The sequence below is a fragment of the Haliotis rufescens genome, unplaced genomic scaffold (genome assembly GCF_023055435.1).
Source record: "Haliotis rufescens isolate VD_foot unplaced genomic scaffold, xgHalRufe1.0.p SCAF_26, whole genome shotgun sequence".
Classification (NCBI taxonomy): Eukaryota; Metazoa; Mollusca; class Gastropoda; order Lepetellida; family Haliotidae; genus Haliotis; species Haliotis rufescens.
The window spans coordinates 7,188,997-7,209,947 of record NW_025963957.1 but is presented as its reverse complement, the minus strand read 5'-3'; the positions used below and the strand labels follow the sequence as shown (position 1 = coordinate 7,209,947).

The window sequence follows — 20,951 nt, the reverse complement described above, 5'->3', positions numbered from 1 at the left end:
GTATCCTGCAGATCTCAGAATAGTCAGTTTTGAGAAATAGATCAGTAAACAATTAGTGAACTTTCACTACCAGAACAGCCAGGCGCACTATCCAAGAAAGTGGTCAAGATCTGAACCAGGCAATGCTCACCTTCTCAAAGGAACAAGGCTACCCAAGAAATAGAGAAATATAAAAGATGTGAAAATTTACCTTCCGTCAGTCACCATATCCAAGGACAGCTTACCTGTGGTCAGACTATCAGACCCAGTCAATTCTGGTCATGAGTTAATCGTTCTTCGCAGACAGGTGTTAGATGTCTACTAACAACTTTGTACATTGTGTTGGATCGTCCCTTAGCTATCAAACTCTGACGAGTATGTGCTCGATATTTCTTTGCTTTAGATCTTGACAAGGCAATAGACACTGTGTCCAAATCTTGACACCAGTGTGCTTATATACACGTTGTGCTTGATCATCAAGTTGTAATTAACCACAGTGCACGTAGAATGCACTGATGTAATGAGAAGGGAATCATATGCGCGAGTTCACTACGTCGTTCATCATAGATGACAAGAGGGGCCCAACTCTTGGTCAAGCTCTTTACCCATGATGACCTGATCCCGCCCCTGGATTTGTCAACTTAAAACAGAAAGTCCTTCGCAAGTAACATCGACTCACTCTGGAATTTGGAAAGAGTAACATCTCAAAGAAAAGTCCTGTTGCTGGGAAGCCCACCCAGGAATTAGGAGAGTAATTGACTCGTGAGGACCCCAACAAAGGCCTTGTCACATTGAATTCCAACGCAGTTGCCATCGGCTGCCTCAACATGAGCAACATGCCATGAGGCCTGTCATCAAAGCAGCGGTGACTGAACACGAGCAACATGTCATGAGGCCTGTCATCAAAGCAGCGGTGACTGAACACGAGCAACATGTCATGAGGCCTGTCATCAAAGCAGCGGTGACTGAACATGAGCAACATGTCATGAGGCCTGACATCAAAGCAGCGGTGACTCAAAGGAATCAGTTTAAAACCGCCAAACACCAGTCTCTGACAATGAAGTTATCACGTGTAGATCCTTGACTAATCACCCCAATAGCGAGACCAAAACTGTGAAATAATTGCTATTGGTGACTTTGTTACTTATATTATAAGCACAACATGGCTTGTTCTTGGAGTCGGTATTTTGGTATGTCGGAGGACTGTCTCTGGTGCATTGTACTCAAATTTGTGGGAAGAAAATTACGCACTACATTGTACTTAGTTTTGGTTGCTGTGCGTTACAAGGTTCTGTCCTTGTGATAAGTTGCGGTGGCCTTGATGATGTCCATGATGACCCATGTCTGAGCATGAGCATCATGAGCATCGATCCAAGCAATTTGGATGAGATGACATGCATCAACCATTAGTCCCGTTAGTCACCTCTAAGGACAAGCATGGGATGCTGAAGACCCGGATCTTCACGAGTCTATACTTCTAATGTAACAGTATTCTCACACGTCTTTTAATTTGTTCTCAAAGGGCAGAATAATTCCCATAACCTAGTGCAGTCGCCCCAGTGATGGTCTATTATAGTCGTGACTTTCATATATCTTTTGTGCACTTTGACCCCTGCTCACAGGGCAGAATAACATTCCATAAACAAGGGGGCAGTCTACCCCTTGAGGGTTTATTTGAACTGAATCATTTTTCAGTGTATTTTGTTAATCACTGACAGAGATCCTTCTGTTTGTCTTGTTCCAAAATAACTGTAGATGCATCAACATGGTTATTGAGCACCTAATTATATTGACTGTTTTTCCTGTTTAGAGCAAATGATTGAAACGCCATTACATGTAAGCATGGGTGAAACAAGAGCGTGAGTTCCGGCTGTGGGGTCTTTGCAATAACAAAATGCGCTCTGATCATCGATTACCGTTGTGGCGTCACAAATTTGGACAGTGGCGTAACCTAAGACAGGCTGAATTTTATGTGTTGAGGCCATCCGAAATGTATATGGTGATTTTTGTGCTTTGCTTCTTCTTAATAAGTAAATAAATGTTTGTGTTTATTGGTTTATTAAGTGAATCTCTGTGCGACCATCTGATATTGTGGGGGAGGGGGAGTGGCTGCTGGGATTTCGTATCGAGATTAGATATTTGTTCAGCTACAGCTACACACCAGATTTCCTTTTCATTTAAAACTATGGACCTTTTTAAAGAAATATACTTTCAACAATATAAGTATTATGGCAGGCAATTTCTTGTCATTTGAACAATCTGAAGCATAATTATTCTTTTCAAAGATTTTCGGGGACAATATATATTTTTTCAATAGAATTCCAGGTGCCCACCCCATCCCCATCCCCATCCCCATCCCCATCCCCACCCCCATGGGATAAGTTGTGTTACGATTCTGGGCATCGTGTACTGTTCATGCCAATATTACATTTGACACCGAACTATGGCTTTTATTGGTTTTTTATCAGCTTCGTGACAGACTACGCATTTCATAACAACGTTGTATGCAAAAGGTTTTGGGTACTTCTTCAAGTCACGTGCACGATTACATCAGACGACCTATTACAATTATTGACTGTCTCCGTGGTCTAGTGGTAGAGCGCCTGCCTGGAGAGTGGAAGGTCGGGGTTCGATTCTCGGCCGCGTCATACCAACAGACGTTAAGAGATGGTACTTGTTACTATCCTACCTGGCACTCGGTATTTGGGCACTGGTCGGCTCGGAGAGAGTATACTGTGTCTGAGTGGGGTATTCATGATAAGCTGCGGCATGGTATCTCAGTGGGCTAACACTATAAAATCGACATTAGTCCGGACTTGTACAAGCACACACACACACACACACACACACACACACACACACACACACGCACGCACGCACGCACGCACGCACGCACGCACGCACGCACACACACACATACACAAACACACACACACACACATACACACACACACACCACGTGCATGCACGTCGTTATAAAAGTTCAATATTCGTGAACGCGACGCTAAACCCCATTTCACTTCACCTATTAATTTAATTAAATCTTCATTAAAACACGATCGTTCTCAATGGGTCATCATGACTCGACATGGTTACTCAGAACCTTAATATGACTATTAACAATATTATTATCGAATCCATTTTAAATGTCTTCAACGTATGCTCTAGTTTGTATCGTGGGATCCTGCGAGGTTTCACTCGGATGTATCGTGGCGTGATCAGGTTTATCTGTTATAAGAATTAGTGTCCGTATTGGGAATTTCTGGATTCTGTGTGTCACAGAATTTGGCGTTTAATTTGTTTCAAAAACGGCTAATAATTTCAAACACGTATGCGATGATAAAACTAAATCTGAAATGCTTCTCCTTTTCAGGTTACAATTCTTTCCTAAAACGACCATAACAAATAAACAGATTAATGTTTTTTTAAGTAGTAGATCACCTTCTTGATCAGATTACCAACATCTGTACCGAATGCTGAAAGTATACAATAGTAATTTCATTAATAGGATGGTCAATTCTTTGGTCAAATGTTTGGGCCGAGACATTAAGACTTACCCAACTGTGCTACAAGACGAAACATTTCTAAAACGTTTTTCTTTATTTATAAGTAACATACTATCAGAACTATAGACGTAATGTTGAGTTTCAACAAGTTCAGGAAATACGCTGTCGTGTCACGGGAGTGTCTGGTCCATCACCTAACTGTCTAGTTGTTTACAGACCGACGTCATACAGCAGGATTGTAGTGAGACATCTGGCTTAGAAACACACAGTAGGACAGGACAAGCTTACCTGTGTCGCGAACACCTGGTGTCATCACTGATTTTCAGCGTGCTACTCCTACGAGGGATGATACAAAAATTGTTCTAAGCCTGATTAGTTTTCAACTATGGGCCATACCAAAATGAATTAGTCAATGTAGTACATTGTTTGAGTTTTGAAACTATTTTTCCTCAACATTTACAGATGAACAATATATCTGCTCGTCGGGTGCCAAAGTTTCTAAATTCTGATCTTAAGGGGAAAAAACGGACAGAGAATATTTAGAAGCAATTGAGCAGGATTTCGTCAAATTCAAAATGAGGAATAGAAACTGGTGATGAAACATGTGTCTTCCACTATGATCCCGAGTCAAAACGTTAATCCACGGAATGGCACCATTCCACTTCTCCGGCATTCAAGTCTTCAAGATCAGTGAAGAAAGTTATGGCCACTGTATTCTGAGATGCAAAGTGTGATTCTTGTTGATTACTTAGTAAGTCAAATGACGATTACCGGTGCCTACTATGCTGATTTGCTTTATCGCCTGAGAGATTCTATCAAAGAAGAGCGGTGATGAATGCTGACTGCTGGAGTTCTACTACTTCATGACAATGCCTCTTCTCAAACCTCTCGACTTGCAAAGGCTGCTGTGCGAAAACGTGGGTTTGAAGAGCTCCATACTCGTCAGACCTGGCTCCAAGTGATTCCAACTTGTTTCCTTAACGGAAAGGACACCTTCGTGGAAAGCACTATGACGACAACCCTGACCTCAAAGTTGCGGTCATTTGGTTTTTCGGGGTGGCTCTTTTTTTCTGACCAAAATTAAAAAGCTTCACCATCGATATGAGAAGTGTAATAAAAGGAGGGGGATATGTTGAAAAATAAAATTAAAATCATTTTTACAATAATTTTTTGTACTGTTTGTTAGGCTCTGAACTTTGTGAGCAGCCCTGGTATCATGTTCACCGCTATGTCGCCTTTTACGCCCAGTAGCATTTGTCTCGGTGGATAAGTAAGCTTGGTTATTCTCTGGCATCCGAGTTGTATATTCACAATAGAGACTAATCGTGTCGAACGTTTCCAAACATACTAAAATTAATAATGTCTTCCTAGTTTTCTTTCAACTAAATATGAAAGGTTAGTATCATTTAGCAAGGATTTGTTCTACAAAGACAATCAGAAACCCATATGTTGTTATTTATTATCTTCACTGTACATGTGTTTCACTTTACTTGACGCCGATCGTCAGGTAGGCCTCCATACAGGCACGGAGTTGTCTAGTGTGCTTGTCGTTCATGGTGATCTTTATGTGGTAATCGCCCTGGAAATAAACAGGGTGATTTTAAAATGTAAATATGGGAATATGCCCCAGCGCTGAACTATAGTGACGTCTCATAGATCACGAAAGGTAGCCGAAAGGTTATGCGCTTCGTTTCAATCTATTGTCAGTCTTTGATATAAAGAATACATTTACAATTAAAAGTTCTCAATTATTATATTGTCCAAGAAGTCTTGCCAAGATTCGGCATAATCCTTACTATCCAAGGCGTGAAATACCTGTACAAATGATCCTCAGGGACACATTTGTTTGTGAAACCAAATCACACGTTTGGTTAACAAACTTCACTTACGTCGGCCAAGAATTTCCAGGCATCACTGATGTTGGTGACGGTGAACTTGGAAGCAGGCATGTGGAGCTTGTCGGGGCTGAAGGGGCAGGTGCAGGGGAGGCCGTTGGCAGTCAGCTGGGCAGGACAGGTGCCCTGTTGTTTGAAGGCGCTCAGGAAGTGGCAGGGGTCGGTGTAGTGGCTGTGGGCAAATCATTACTATCTCAGATCGTTGCTTTTATCACAGTGTGAAACTTTAACCTATTTGTTTACATCAGAGCGGAAAATGTTATGCTTCGTACGAAGTGATGTAAATGTTTTTGTATTGAAATAACAACATACTATTTGGTCATTCGTCTTAATAATGTTCTATCATGAGAAATGTATTGACAAAGACTTGGTACCAGGAGGGGCGGTGCAACAACTCAAATACGATGTCAATGGGTGTGACCACAATTTGCGTTCATACAAGAGAAGCAGCAGCGATACACTGAAGACACCAGATGATTGAAAACAGCCAGAGGGATGTTACTCTTGAGTTCGCGTTACCCGCTAGTTCTGGTCCTGTCGTAAGCATCGTTCCATCTCATCCCTGACATGTTGTATGGGTCTCGAGAAACAGCTGGTCATGACAGTACAGCAATTTTATTCTGCCTCAAAAGTCTGTTACAAAACGTTCAATGTGTGGGCGGGCATTATCCTGCTGCCATGTGAAGTTATGTCCCTGCATTTGCTCAAAGGGTAGAATATGATCTCTGACCATGTCGTCCCGATAGCGTACACCATTTAAATGTCCATTAGCAACGATGAGTTGTGTTCTCCCATGAGTTGTGATACCACCCCATGCCATTACACTCCCATCCTCAAACAGACGACGTTGAGTAGCGCAAGCGTCGCTAAAACGTTCTCCAAGATGCACGTAGGCCCTTGCACGACCATCAGATGAAGATGAAACTTGAATAGCATGCCTGCCCAGTCTTGTCTTCTGAGCCTCGCTGTCGACACAAAGCTAGGCGTGCCTGACGATGACGTGGAGGCAAAATTCGGCAATAATAACTTACTCAGCACTTACCATGTGCTGACAACAAGCTTACTCAGAACGTGCCAACATCGGACTTGCAGGGCACTTACCACGTGCCAACGTCAGACTTGCAGGGCACTTACCACGTGCCAACATCTGACTTGCAGGGCACTTACCACGTGCCAACGTCAGACTTGCAGGGCACTTACCACGTGCCAACATCTGACTTTCTCAGCCCTTACCAAGTGCCAACATCAGACTTGCAGGGCACTTACCACGTGCCGACAACTGACTTTCCCAGCCCTTCCCATGTACCGGCATCAAACTTGCAGGGCACTTACCATGTGCCAACATGAGACTTGCAGGGCACTTACCACGTGCCAACATCAGACTTGCAGGGCACTTTGGTGAAACGTCCGAGCAGCGACTTCTCAAAGAGAACGTCCAGTGTGACCTGGTCTGCGAGTTTGTGGATGATGGTGCCATCAAGGGACACGGTCATATCTCCGGGAATCACAATGGGGCTGGGCTTGATGTCGAACTGCTTCACGGTAACCCAGGGGTCGCCCACACCTGACATGGAAGTACACATGACATAAATATCTCAAGGAAAAACCTAGCTTGCTTCAAACTAACTCCATGAACGTACATTGGACAAATAACATATATTCTCAGAAATGTCCACATACTATTTCGAGCCATGCCTTACAGTATATAGAATTAGATACGCTCACGTCCACATAATATTTCGAACCATGCCTTACAGTATATAGAATTAGATACACGCATATCCATATAACATTTCGAGCCATGTCTTACAGTTTATAGAATTAGATACACGCATTTCCACATAACATTTCGAGCCATACCTTACAGTATATGGAATTAGATACACGCATGTCCACATAACTTTTCGAGCCATGCCTAACAGTACATAGAACTAGATACACTCATGTCCACATAACTTTTGAGCCATGCCTTACAGTATAGAGAATTAGATACACTCATGTCATCATAACATTTCGAGCCATACCTAACAGTATATAGAACTATATACAATCATGGCCACATAACTTTTCGAGCCATGCCTTACAGTATATGGAATTAGATACACGCATGTCCACATAACATTTCGACCTATGCCTAACAGTACATAGAACTATATACAATCATGGCCACATAACATTTCGAGCCATGCCTTACAGTATATAGAATTAGATACACTCATGTCCACATAACATTTCGAGGCAAAGCTTACAGTATATAGAATTAGATACACTCATGTCCACATAACATTTCGAGCCATACCTTACAGTATATGGAATTAGATACACGCATGTCCACATAACATTTCGAACCATGCCTTACAGTATATAGCACTAGATACACTCATGTCATCATAACATTTCGAGCCATACCTTACAGTATAGAGAATTAGATACACTCATGTCCACATAACATTTCGAGGCAAAGCTTACAGTATAGAGAATTAGATACACTCATGTCCACATAACATTTCGAACCATGCCTTACAGTATATAGCACTAGATACACTCATGTCCACATAACATTTCGAGGCAAAGCTTACAGTATATAGAACTAGATACACTCATGTCCACATAACATTTCGAGCCATGCCTTACAGTATATAGCACTAGATACACTCATGTCATCATAACATTTCGACCTATGCCTTACAGTACATAGAACTATATACAATCATGTCCACATAACATTTCGAGCCATGCCTTACAGTACATAGAAATATTTACGATCATGTCCACATAACATACCGAGCCATGCCTTAGAGTATATATAATTAGATACACTCATGTCCACATAACATTTCGAGGCAAAGCTTACAGTATATAGAATTAGATACACTCATGGCCACATAACATTTCGAGCCATACCTTACAGTATAAAGATTCAGATAGGCTCGTATAGACTCGTTACGTGCCTAAAAGGATATATAGACTCAGATAGGTTCAGACATTGGTAGGCGATTAAAATCAACAAATTCTATCGATATCAACTTTGCATGTACGTGTGATTGATTTTAAATAGTTATCTTTCATCTGAATGATTTCAACAGATTCGGACTTTATTATGATACACCTGTTACCTCCTAGTCATCGTGTGTTGTGCCAACAAAGTCACGTCAAACGTTTTATACACCTGTTGGTTGATATGGTCTTTATCACTGCTTGGGAACCATCCCAATGATGTCTTTTCATGACGTATGATCAGAGTCTACAATATGCGAGTGAGTGAGTGAAGTGAGTTTAGTGCCCCTTTGAACACTATTTCATTTATATGACGGCGTGTCATCTTGATGTGGAGGAAAGCCCGACGGACTACATTTTTTAAAGTTTGGACTTTAGAGAACACATCACATGGATGTGGTGCAGACAAACCTAGAATCGTATTCATGGCGAATTTGGGAATCGAACCTCCAACTATGTAGGATGTGTTCTCGACGCTGTAGTGTTGACATTGCCAAGTTAAAATATTAATTTACTCAATCAATTTACATACCACAGTCCCTCCACTCTAGTGTGCCTGTGGATGTGAATCCTGGGCGGACCCCCAGGGCAGGAACGATAAGAGCTACGACCAACAGCAACATGATAAACCTTAGCTGACCGAGTAGAGCCAGACACTGACTGGCAACCTGTATATACACTCCGATAGCGAGGTCGAGTCCACGTGACCACAGGGGCGATACCAGGGGGTCGTCGGACCAGGTTGCCAGAGTTGACACGTTCTGAATACATCACTGACGTCTAAATCATACCAAGTTCACAGATGCCCTGGTTGTCAAGCAGTAGATGGTATCTGCTTTGGGAGGCATTCATTGCAGGAGCTGGAATACTTTCGTTGCATACCTGGGACGTCAGTCGGCCACTCTGGGACTCAACACATGGTGGATTAAATGCTGTCTTCTGGATTATGTTACAACATAAAGATGGCGGTGAATGGACGCAAATAGAAAAAGGACGTTTGTTTGTACGTTTCCTTAATGTTGTAACTGCTGCAGCAAGGCAAAGCGTTGAAAGTGTATATTATGCACCACCCACCTTTTCAAAAAGACTAGAGTGGTTGTTTGTTTGGAACAAGACAAAATAGCAGAAAACAAAAACAACACCTGGTACTACCCTCACACAGCCTGGCACTACCCTCACACAGCCTGGCACTACCATTACACAGTCTGGCGCAACCCTCACACAGCCTGGCACTACCCTCACACAGCCTGGCACTACCATCACACAGCCTGGCACTACCCTCACATAGCCTGGCACAACCATCACACAGCCTGGCACAACCATCACACAGCCTGGCACAACCATCACACAGCCTGGCACAACCATCACACAGCCTGGCACTACCCTCACACAGCCTGGCACAACCATCACACAGCCTGGCACTACCATCACACAGGCTGCCACTACCCTCACACAGGCTGGCACTACCATCACACAGACTGGCACTACCATCACACAGCCTGGCACTACCCTCACACATGCTGCCACTACCATCGCACAGCCTGGCACTACCCTCACACAGGCTGCCACAACCCACACACAGGCTGGCACTACCATCACACAGCCTGGCACTACCATCACACAGGCTGCCACAACCCACACACAGGCTGGCACTATCATCACACAGCCTGACACTACCATATTGTCCATATTAACTCATTGGTAGTCAAAGTCTACTAACATGTTGGTGTCTTGAGTGGACAGTGATATTACTAACTATTTCTGTCAGTGTGGGAAGCCTAGCGGTTAAAGCGCTGTCTCTCTCTCGTAGACCAGAATTCTGTTCCCCAATTAGGGAAGCTCACTCACTGTAGAGCCCGTAGATATCCGGGTTAGAATAGGTCTTCAGCAACCCTAATTGCCGTTAATAGGCAACTATGCTTGTCGTAAGTGTGGACGAACGGGATCGGGTGGTCAGGCTCGCTGACTTTGTTGAAGCATGTCATCTTATCCCAATTGCGTGGGTGGATCCTCGCGATGTCAATCACTGGATTGTCTGGTATTTACAGACCGCTGTCATGTAGCTGGAATATTGCTGAGTGCGGCGTTAAACAAGAAACAAACAAACCAACTCACCGTACGTGTTGGTGTGCTGACATCGTATCATAAGCTACATAAACTATAGACTGATTCAGCACAGTCAAACATATCATTCAGGGGTTACATATTCACCAGATGGCGAATTGTCAGTGCCGAAGTGCATCAAGGAAATTATAAGCAACACTTTATAATTATCTGAAGCATGGCTTTAGTGGTCGGAATTGTCTGATGAGCTGGGGCGGTCGGGTAGCCTAGCGGTTAAAGCGTTCGCTAGTCACGCCGAAGACCCGGGTTCGATTCCAGACATGGGTACAATGTGTGAAGCCGTGATATTGCTGGAATATTGCTAAAAGCGGCGTAAAACCATACTCACTCACTCACTCACTCACTCTGATGAGCTATAGCGAACCGTGGTTCTATGAACACATGCTGGAATGTCACTCACTCACTCACTCACTCTGATGAGCTATAGAGAACCGTGGTTCTATGAACACATGCTGGAATGTCACTCACTCACTCACTCTGATGAGCTATAGAGAACCGTGGTTCTATGAACACATGCTTGAATGTCACTCACTCACTCACTCACTCACTCTGATGAGCTATAGAGAACCGTGGTTCTATGAACACATGCTGGAATGTCACTCACTCACTCACTCACTCACTCACTCACTCACTCTGATGAGCTATAGAGAACCGTGGTTCTATGAACACATGCTGGAATGTCACTCACTCACTCACTCTGATGAGCTATAGAGAACCGTGGTTCTATGAACACATGCTGGAATGTCACTCACTCACTCACTCACTCACTCACTCACTCACTCTGATGAGCTATAGAGAACCGTGGTTCTATGAACACATGCTGGAATGTCACTCACTCACTCACTCACTCTGATGAGCTATAGAGAACCGTGGTTCTATGAACACATGCTGGAATGTCACTCACTCACTCACTCACTCTGATGAGCTATAGAGAACCGTGGTTCTATGAACACATGCTGGAATGTCACTCACTCACTCACTCACTCACTCACTCACTCTGATGAGCTATAGAGAACCGTGGTTCTATGAACACATGCTGGAATGTCACTCACTCACTCACTCTGATGAGCTATAGAGAACCGTGGTGCTATGAACACATGCTGGAATGTCACTCACTCACTCACTCACTCACTCACTCACTCACTCTGATGATCTATAGAGAACCGTGGTTCTATGAACACATGCTGGAATGTCACTCACTCACTCACTCTGATGAGCTATAGAGAACCGTGGTTCTATGAACACATGCTGGAATGTCACTCACTCACTCACTCACTCACTCACTCTGATGAGCTATAGAGAACCGTGGTTCTATGAACACATGCTGGAAGGTCTCTACTTCAGCGTTATCTCACTGTATTGGTCACCTAAATACAATTCCCATAAAATGAGCCGGTGTCTTCTTTTATCAGTCGACGCCTAGATGTTCAAATGCTGACCTGTGTGATCTGTTTGACCTATATAACGGCATGTGCCAACTGACAGAGATTGCAGACAGTGCCAAAGTCCATACAACAATAAATCAATACATTAAACACCAGTCACAGTGTCAATAAAAACACACACTTTCTAGTCCGTAGCCAGCGAGACTTGTCTGACAAGTATTTCAGTGTGACCTCAGATTGGTGAGTGAGAGTTTGTCATTTCACCTCCTCCTGTCAAGCTCCTGTCAAGGAATTTTATCAGCACAGCCTGATAACATGCAGATTGAATGATCACTCCCTGTATCCATCATCCCCAGCTTAAGGATTGCACAGCACAGATTACCGTTGCTGATGATTAGCGAGACAATATATAAATATACACATGCACATTAATTAAGCACCACCTGATACAAAATCCAATTCTGAAAATTACTGAGAAATGACGAAACAACGCATGTTGTATAACTTTACCGGCGCCCAGTGATAGCTAGAGAGTGAGTGACTATGGTTTTACGCCGCTTTTAGCAATATTCCAGCAATATCACGGCGGGGGACACCAGAAATGGGCTTCACACAATGTACCCATGTCGGGAATCGAACCCAGGTCTTCGGCGTGATGAGCGAACGCTTGAACCACTTGGCTACCCGACCGCCCCTGATAGCTAGAGACCCTCCAGTTTAAAACCTGAATGAACTGCCCCAGGCACTGCTCCAGGAATGGCAAAAGATCATAATGTTGAACTTCAGACGTCTGATCAGCAACATGAGGAGATGCTTCGCGAATGTCATCCGTGGGAGGGAGGGATGCTCCAGATTCGGATCACAGAGTCAGTGGTAATTCCTGGGTTGGCAATAATCGTTTTCACAGCACAATGTGACACCCCGATTCGTGGTGTGGGCTGATACTTTTCGGAGCTGCTGAATGAACATTTTCAGACTTCTTCGCACGACGCCAGTAGTTGTGTGCTGCGGTCTGGGACCGCTCCTGGCTTCTGATTGGTCGAGAGGATCTGTGACGTCACATCCGGTTTCGGTTTGGTCACGTGACTGCGCATGCGCACAGGGCATGAGGGGTCCTGCGTGCGCATCCAAGATGGCGTCGCATCCGTTTCCGGTGGCGCACGCCTCCAAGATGGCGGCACATCCGTTTCCGGTGGCGTGCGCACCCAAGATGGCGGCGCATCCGTGTCCGGTGGCGCGCGCCTTCAAGATGGCGTCGCCTCCGTGTCCGGGGAGGAGGGATGGGGAAAAACCCAGAGAAACGGTCGTACAAGGTGAACAAGAAAAGAGTTTTGTTGTTGTTGTTGTTCTTGTGTTGTTCTAAAAATAGAAATAGAAAAGGTGGTAGTGGTGCAGGGAGGGTGGTGGTGAAGGGAGGAGGGAGGGATTCAGGGAGGGAGGGAGGGAGGCGGGAAGGGAGTCGGGTTCTTTGTTTTGTTTTGTTTTGGTGGGTGGGTGGGTGGCGATGGCATGTGGAGATGATAGCTCACTGAGACGAGCTTATCATACACAGTCGACGACTCTGCCACTTTGTTGCTAGGTTGACGTCATATCGGCGAAGGATCTTGCAACAACATGTCACAAATCATGTCATCGGGTATGGTGATGTGTTTGTCAACTTTGAGGTGTAAGGTTTCGTTCCACAAGGCGATCGTGTATTGTAGCCCACGATGACAGCCGTTCGTCTAAGTTAAAAGTCGGGGAGTGGCGAATTTAAAGGGGCTCAAGGTGTTGGCTGAATTCTAACGGTGAATCGACAGGCACAGACATGAACGTGTTGTAGGTATATGTCTACGTGAAGCACTTCGTGTCACCCCCCATGCAAGCGTGGTGCCACGCGTGACGACAAACAGACGTTGACGTTGATCCATAGGATGATTATTATCATTTATTTATTCACGATACCGAGGTGGTGGCACTCGTGTCGGTTGACAGGTGTACTGTCGTTCGTGTTGCCAGGCACCCGTAGTGTTTCACGCGTGTTGCCAGGCTAAACGTTGTGTCCTCTGTGTGTGTGTGTGTGTGTGTGTGTGTGTGTGTGTGTGTGTGTGTGTGTGTTCAAACAGACGTTGACGTTGATCCATAGGATGAACATTATTATGAATGACGCCGAGGAGTCGGTACTCGTGTAGGTCGACAGGCGTACTGTCATTCGTGTCTCCATGCACACGTCATGTACGTCGTGTGTTGTCATGCAAAACGTCATGTACTTCATGTTGCCATGCAATCGTGATGTCATGCGTGTGTGTCTTCAAACACACGTTGATCCACAGGAGTATTGATCCTATTTTGTATTTTATAAGGAGAGAGAGAGACCGATAGACATACGTGGTGTTTGACTCGTGTCTCCAGGCACCCGTGGTGTTTCACGCGTCTCTATTTCTATATATTTATTTTATCATTTGGAGACGTACCATGGTGGTGTCACGCGTAGGCGTGTGCCTCCAAGAGGACGAGGGGGTGGGTGTGGGTTCTTTTGGATGGTTGTTGTTTGGGTTGGCAAAGCAAGCAGGGTGGGTGTCGATTAGTCAGAACACCATGTGGATTCCATCATGTCTTACTTCTCTTTTATCTTTCTCTTCTTCACTTTGGTGTGCACTGACATGAAAGACGCACGGACAGACAACGTAGACGACATCTCAACTCAACCTCTACCCTCGGTTCGGCATTCTACTGGAGTTGAGATCCATCAAGACACAAAGAGTCAGTTCAATTTATCCCTGTTTAATAATGAACAACAACTTAGATACAGACAAACAAGGTGAAATGATGCGAATAATGCGAATAATGCGAAAAAGTGGATGACCACCTTCGTCATCGTCATCACACAGGTAGCCTGCTCAATGTTGCAACGAGTGCTTCTGTGGCTGCTGCTTCTGTTGGTGAAGGTGTTGCTACTGGTGCTTCTATGGCTGTGGGGGTGGTGTCTGCCACTGTTGGTGCCACTGATGCTACCATTGCTGTTACCACTGGTTTTGGTGTGGGTGCTGTGGTGACTGCCACTGGTTTTGGTGTGGCTGCTGCAGCATCTGAGGTGTCCATCGGTGACGGTGAAGGTGGTGGTGATGATGACTGCGCTGAAGTTACTCCTGTTACTACGGCGACGAGTGCAGCTGTTGCTGCTTCTACTGCTGTGGGTGTGGCGGCTGTGGCTGTTGCTGCCGCCCAGGATAGTGCTGAGGCGAATTTTTTTGTTGCTGCTGCTTCTCGGGGTGTCCCCTTCGATGCCCTCACACCTGCCATGCATTGCGCCATCTGTAGTGCATTGATGAATACTTTTAGTGAGGGTGTTGTTGCTGCGTCTGCAGCTGCATCTTCTTCTTCCTGTGTGGTGGCTGCTTCTGCTGCTGCTACGGGTGTTGTTGATGGTGTTGTCTGCGATGAGTACTGCTGCAGCAAGGGTGCATGTGAGGTTACTATTTCAACGAGTGCTACTGCTGCTGCTTCTATGGCTGCAGGTGTTGCTGCGGCTGATGCTAGTATCGCTGTCCATAGTGCTGAGTCGAGTTGTTGTGCTGCTTTCACTGCTTCTGAGGGTGTTGTTGTTAGTATGGGTGCTGCTTCTGCTGCTGCTGACGCTGCAATGAGTGCTGAGGTGAGAACGTCTGTTTCTTTTAACGTCCCCTCTGTTACCACTGTGGTAAGTGCTGCGACGTATGGTGCTGCTGCTTTTTGGGCTGCTTTGAGTATGGATGCTGTGAGTGCTGTTGCTTCAGGTGTTGGGGTTGACTTTTCCACGTAGAGTTCCATGCTGGGGATGCAGATGCCATACTCCGGAGGCAGAAATGTGTCCACAACACTCTTTAACTTCTCATGCATGCAGTCATGGGAAGCTTTGTACAAGGCACTTGTTCTCATCATCTCCCAATGTAGAACTAGCTGCTCCCCCAGGATGTCCGCCATGGCACGACGGAAATGCTCGCTATTGAGAACGTCCTCGTCCTTGCCCCCCTTCTCCTTCTTCTTCTTCTGTTTGATGATGATGCGGTAGTGGCCATTGTTGTCATACGGTAGTAGTAGTCGGAACATGATGGTGTTGTTGCTTGGACCGTTCAGTGAAAAGTGATGGCCAGGGAACGTTGCTCGTATTTAAAGACACTGACACTCTGCTTTCTGATTGGTGGAAAATCCGACCTTCTGATTGGCTGGTTTCTGTCTCACACGCCACCCACCCGTGTGGTATGTCCTTAGTGTTTCTTTTCCAAAGGGTCAGGCTTGTAGCGTGAGAGAGAAAGCACAACCTCGGTTCGACCCTTCTCTTTTATCTATTTTTATTTTAATTTTACACTTTGGTGTGCACTGACATGACAGAGGCACAGACAGACAGACAGACAGACAGACGGACAGACGACGTCAACGACATCTCAACTCAACCTCTACCCTCGGTTCGGCACTCTATCGGAGTTGAGATCCATCAAGACACAAAGAGTCAGTTCAATCAATCACTGTTTAATCATGAAAAAAAACAATCACAACCCGATACAATGGAAATACGAAAAGTCAATGGAGGAGGGAGTGCTTTGCATGTCCCTACAACAACCACAACAACAACAATAACGCGACAACGTTTTCCTCTTCCATCTTCAAGCTCTTCTGTCTTCAAGCCCATAAGAGGGGGTCCTCCCTCACACCTGTGAGAGGTCCATCCGTTCAACACGTACAGTCTATGGCCACCCTGGCACAAACACGGCCTCTGATGGGTCGACAACCCAGCCTTCGGATTGGTCCGATGTCGATCCGTTTGTTTCTGTAGGGGGTCCACGTCAATTCAGTTTCAGTTATTATAGAATTATAGAAAGTCGTCTCTGTACCCAAAGGGGAGCGTGTCTACGGGTAGCCCTGTGATGTCGTCGTAGACGAGACGTCGCTTGTCGTACACGGTACGATAGTCTTTTCGGGTGGGTCGGGTCACGAGTGCGTTTTCGTGCCGAGGTCCTTTTCGAATGATCTGATGAGGGTAATCCAAACTGATTTTCTCCTCCTCTTTCCCAGATCGTTGCCCCAGTATCAGTCCTTTCATGGTGTCAAAGTTGAGATGGCGTTGGTTTCGGTAATTCAAAGTGAACCCTCGCACTTTGCAGGTCGTGCGCGTTCCATCGGGTCTGGGGTTCATTAACTCGTAGCCATAGTTTTTGGGACCTCCCGACACAAACGTCTTGATGGTGTTTCCGTCCAGTTCATCCGTAAATTCACCCAACGAATGGCCCAGCTCTGGATTCGCGTCGTGGGGTCGATGAATGTAAATGACGCTGTCCGTGTCAAAATACAAGACCCTGCGGCCCACCAGGGCAAGGGTCTCGTACAGCTTGAGACGTGCTTGGGCGGTGACCCAAGCGGCGATGGCGACGTTGAAATGAGAATGAGGGGTTTGGTATTCTTTCTGATGGGTATAGGTCACTTCCACCATGTATTCGTTGACCACGGTCACATCCTCGATGGTATTGCGTTCATCCCTCCACAAGGCAAAGTACTGTACAGGATCGCTGATATACACGTTCTGACTGTAGTCTACCCGTTGTCCAAACTTGCCCCAGAGCGAATTCAGTTGCATCTTGGCAATCGTGCGAAGTCCTGGATTTTTTTCGATGCGATCCTTGTCCAACCCAATGCCTTCTTTGTCGTAGATCTCCTGGATGTAAGCGTCGTGATCCGTACATCCTTCGGGGTATCTGCTGGCTTCGAGCTTCTCCTTGAAATGTCGATCGATGTAAGTGTCAAAGAGTCCCACTTGCTGGGTGTCGGGGTCATGCTGTGCAAAGGTGTCAAAATGCCAAACGTCGTAGATCTGAAGCACCCGGTAGTCATACTTCTTCACGGCTTCCTGGAGTTCTACGGTGGCGTACGTCCCCACCCATGACCTCTCTTCGTCCGTGTGTTCGCAGGGGGAGTCTGACCGGGTATCGGCACACGTACGGCACAAAGGACAGAGCAGTTTGCCACCCGATCTGTAAGGCAGTAGCGGATGGTAGAGGCGTTTCGGAGGTAGGACACGGCATTGGATCAGGCCTTTCAGTTCAAACAACGTGTCCACAGGGGGTTGATGGAGAAGGGTCGGGTGTCCCGTGGGAAACGCTCCGGTCTTACAAATGTAGGGGTAAAGGGAACAAATATCGATGTACTTGATGGTTTCACCTTCTTGGGCTTCGTAGCATAATCGCGTCGCATTGGTGCGTCCTCCATAGAAGGCGTCGCGAGGGTTGAGCGGTCCGGGGACGTGGATACAGCGGGGTCCCTGCAAGAAAGCACGCAGAGCGGAGTCCTCCCGTTGCATTTTCGTAAACTCGTGCTCCCACAGGGTGACGATTCGTTTCACCTCAGGGTGTTGACTCAAGAGACTCAAGCGGTAGTGGGTGTCGGTGTAACGGGCTCCCAACGACAAGCCCAGGACGGGATGCGGTTCTCCACGTTGGGTCTTGTGACAGACCTGACACCCATGCCAGAAACAGCCCAGGAATTCGTAGACGGTGCCCGTCGCTGGATCGTAGCCATCCACGGTGTACCGATGTTGACCCTCTCCACACGTGAACTCTTGTTCACCTCCATTCCTGGCGTGCTGGAGGTGCAGATGGGGGTCCGTTTCCATCAGATAGTGGAGCCAGTGCAGACAGGCCTGGGAATAGTTTCTCTTCGGTTGGTAGCCTTGAGGTGGAAGAATGGCGATGGTATTGGGTTTCAGGTCGTGTTTTCGAAAGGATTTCATGGTGAACGCTGCAGCTGTCATCACTTCCACAAAGGGATCCATGCCCACCGAGTGGATGGCGTTCTGTCGGAAGTCGGCGCATCCCCGTCTCAACATGTCCACATCGCTCTGGCAGTAAGCTAAAAGTTCTCCTTGTAAGTCGAACAAGGCTCCTTCTTGCACTTTTTGAGTATGCCACTTGAGAAAGACTGTGCGTTCCGCGGGAGACAAAATTTGTTGGCCATGTCGAATCTTGGTGGGGAGTGTCACCAGGAGGGGGGACAGACCCTTCAGTATCAAGTGTAAATCATACGATCGTGCATTATGGGCCATCACATAAATGCGATCCTCCTTCGGAACTGTATGGCGGGGGGTGTTCTTGTGCTTTGGCTTCTTTGGCTTCTTTGCTTTCTCCACTTCCATGACCTCTTCCCCCTCTTCCCCCTCCTCCGCCTCCTGCTGGGGGGATGCATGTCGTTGACGTTTGGTAGCGACCTTTCTTGAGGGGGTGTCATCCCGTTTTCTTTTTTGTTGTTGTTGTTGTGTTGTCCCCTTGCGTGTGCTGCCCTCCTCTTCCTCTGGGTGGGGCTTCTTCTTGGGTTTTTCAGCCAACGTGGTCAACCACACACACACATCATGTCGCGTGGTGGGGCCTCGAAACACGATCTCACGGCTGGGACCATATCCTTCTTCTCTCCATGGACAGTGTTCGCACAAGTTCTTGCTCACTTCACCGATGCACCGTCCACATCCCAGTTGCACCACGCACAAATTTGGAATGTGTTCCCCCGTGTCTTGCATGCATTCGAAATCGTAGAAGGCGTATTGGACATTGTCTCGTATGTGATGTTGTTCCTCTTCCCCCTCCTCCTTCTCCGCTTCCTCTCCCTCCCCCTCTTCCTCCTCCTCCTCGTTTTCTTCACGGAGAGGCGTCATGTAACAGCGATGATCTGGGGTCATGGGTTCTCGGCACACCAAGCAGGGATGTTTTTCGTCGAAGCACTCGTGGTGAACCATGGGGGTCTCCAAGACGTGGACCAGATGAAAACAGGTCGGGCACCTGTGAAGCGATTGACAGGCGCTGGGTTTTCCCTCTGACGGTGACTGGAGATGCCGGGTGTAACACGATGGATTGGGGAACCAACGTTGACATGTCAAGCAAGGGATCCCGTGCTCTTCCTGGGATCCGCAATAGTTAGAGTGGAGGCAGCGGTGACAGCGGTATTCCTTGGTGCAGGGATGTTTTTCGGGATGTTCGTAACGTTGGTCGCAGCGTTCGCAGTAATGGCTAGAGGCATAAAAAGCGGGCATGGACGTGATGACATCGTAGTGCTGATCATGATGATAGACATGCAGCACGGTGGCGTGGGGTGGAGCCTCATCACACTTGTACAACAGTCTCTGGTCCACCTCTTGACTGTAGACTTTCAGTTGATAATTCAGGGGGACCAAGGCGCGTCCCACGCGTGCGAGGTCGTCCAGACCTTGACAGGGGCCTTCGGGCAGGCCAAGGCGCCGAAACAAGTCCCTTGCCCGTATGCCTTGAACTTCGACGCGATCCGTTCTCGTCAGTCTCTTTCGCTCGGCGGTCCATGCTGGGGTCAGAGGGTGAGGTTTCTGGGCATAATGTTGTGCCACCACCAGGGCCCGTGCCAAACAGGATTGATCTTGGTTGTTGATCCGTACGATACCCTTTTTGCGTGTTAAAAAAGCTTCGAGTCCAATCACGTGTTTCAGCCGGGGAGCACCACTGCCCGAACCTAGCCTGTCGGGATCTGCGACGTGTACTAAGGTCACATCCATGGTGGCATCGATGTTCAGGTCTTTGTTGGACTGTTGGACTTTTTCCACGGCTTGCAAAATATCTAGCCCATGGAGATCTTCAAAACGTCGAAAGGGAATCCGTATGGAGATGTTCAAAGCGGGATGGTCGATACCTAGACCAATACGATCTCCCTTCTGGCCTGACATCTGTTCATAAAAGTCATCGATCACCCTGTCAAATAATGCAGGCAGTTCCATGGGGATGCGTTCCGGTGGTACGGTGTCCAAGTAGTCTGGGTTGAAAGTCAAACGATAGGTATGGTTAGCGGTTCTTAACCGCCTGGAGCGGGTGATGTCTTTCCTCTCCAAACGATAGGGTGTACTCTGCGTGTCCGTCATGGTGGCGATGAGTGTCTGATGAACGTCAGCCCTTCCTTTATATACACAGAAAAGAGGATCTATTTATAGAAGGTCTCTGATTGGTCGAAAATCTGACCAATCAGAAGACAGCACCCGAGCCGAGTTGTGCTTTCTCTCCCATGGAAAATACATTTTTTTCCTATGAAAAAAACCAAACACAACG

The 20,951-nt window shown here is 46.6% G+C and overlaps 2 protein-coding genes across 2 annotated transcripts; both read right to left on the bottom strand.

Annotated features, from left to right (window-relative positions):
* Window positions 1-4,924: 4,924 nt before the first annotated feature.
* Window positions 4,925-9,910, bottom strand: LOC124137414 (ganglioside GM2 activator-like). The gene is made up of 5 exons (XM_046503697.2): window positions 9,662-9,910; window positions 8,910-9,138; window positions 6,746-6,944; window positions 5,375-5,552; window positions 4,925-5,064 (listed from the first exon to the last, which is right to left on the bottom strand). The coding sequence occupies exons 1-5, from the start codon at window positions 9,908-9,910 to the stop codon at window positions 4,972-4,974; spliced, it is 948 nt and encodes a 315-aa protein (XP_046359653.2). The 3' UTR covers window positions 4,925-4,971.
* Window positions 9,911-14,748: 4,838 nt separating this feature from the next.
* LOC124137411 (flocculation protein FLO11-like) lies at window positions 14,749-15,954 on the bottom strand. The gene has a single exon (XM_046503696.2). It carries the CDS (start codon window positions 15,952-15,954, stop codon window positions 14,749-14,751), a length of 1,206 nt encoding a protein of 401 aa, XP_046359652.2.
* Between the last annotated feature and the right edge of the window lie 4,997 nt (window positions 15,955-20,951).

What these genes read in the sequence shown, in the direction of transcription:
- LOC124137414 (XM_046503697.2), bottom strand. Translation starts at nt 9,910, where the DNA reads ATGGTAGTGGCAGCATGTGTGAGGGTAGTGCCAGGCTGTGTGATGGTA. An exon ending in TGATGGTTGTGCCAGGCTAT is followed by an intron (nt 9,139 to 9,661) that starts GTGAGGGTAGTG and finishes TGATGTATTCAG; the next exon opens with AACGTGTCAACTCTGGCAAC. An exon ending in AAGTCTGATGTTGGCACGTG is followed by an intron (nt 5,553 to 6,745) that starts GTAAGTGCCCTG and finishes ATTTGCCCACAG; the next exon opens with CCACTACACCGACCCCTGCC.
- LOC124137411 (XM_046503696.2), bottom strand. Translation starts at nt 15,954, where the DNA reads ATGTTCCGACTACTACTACCGTATGACAACAATGGCCACTACCGCATC.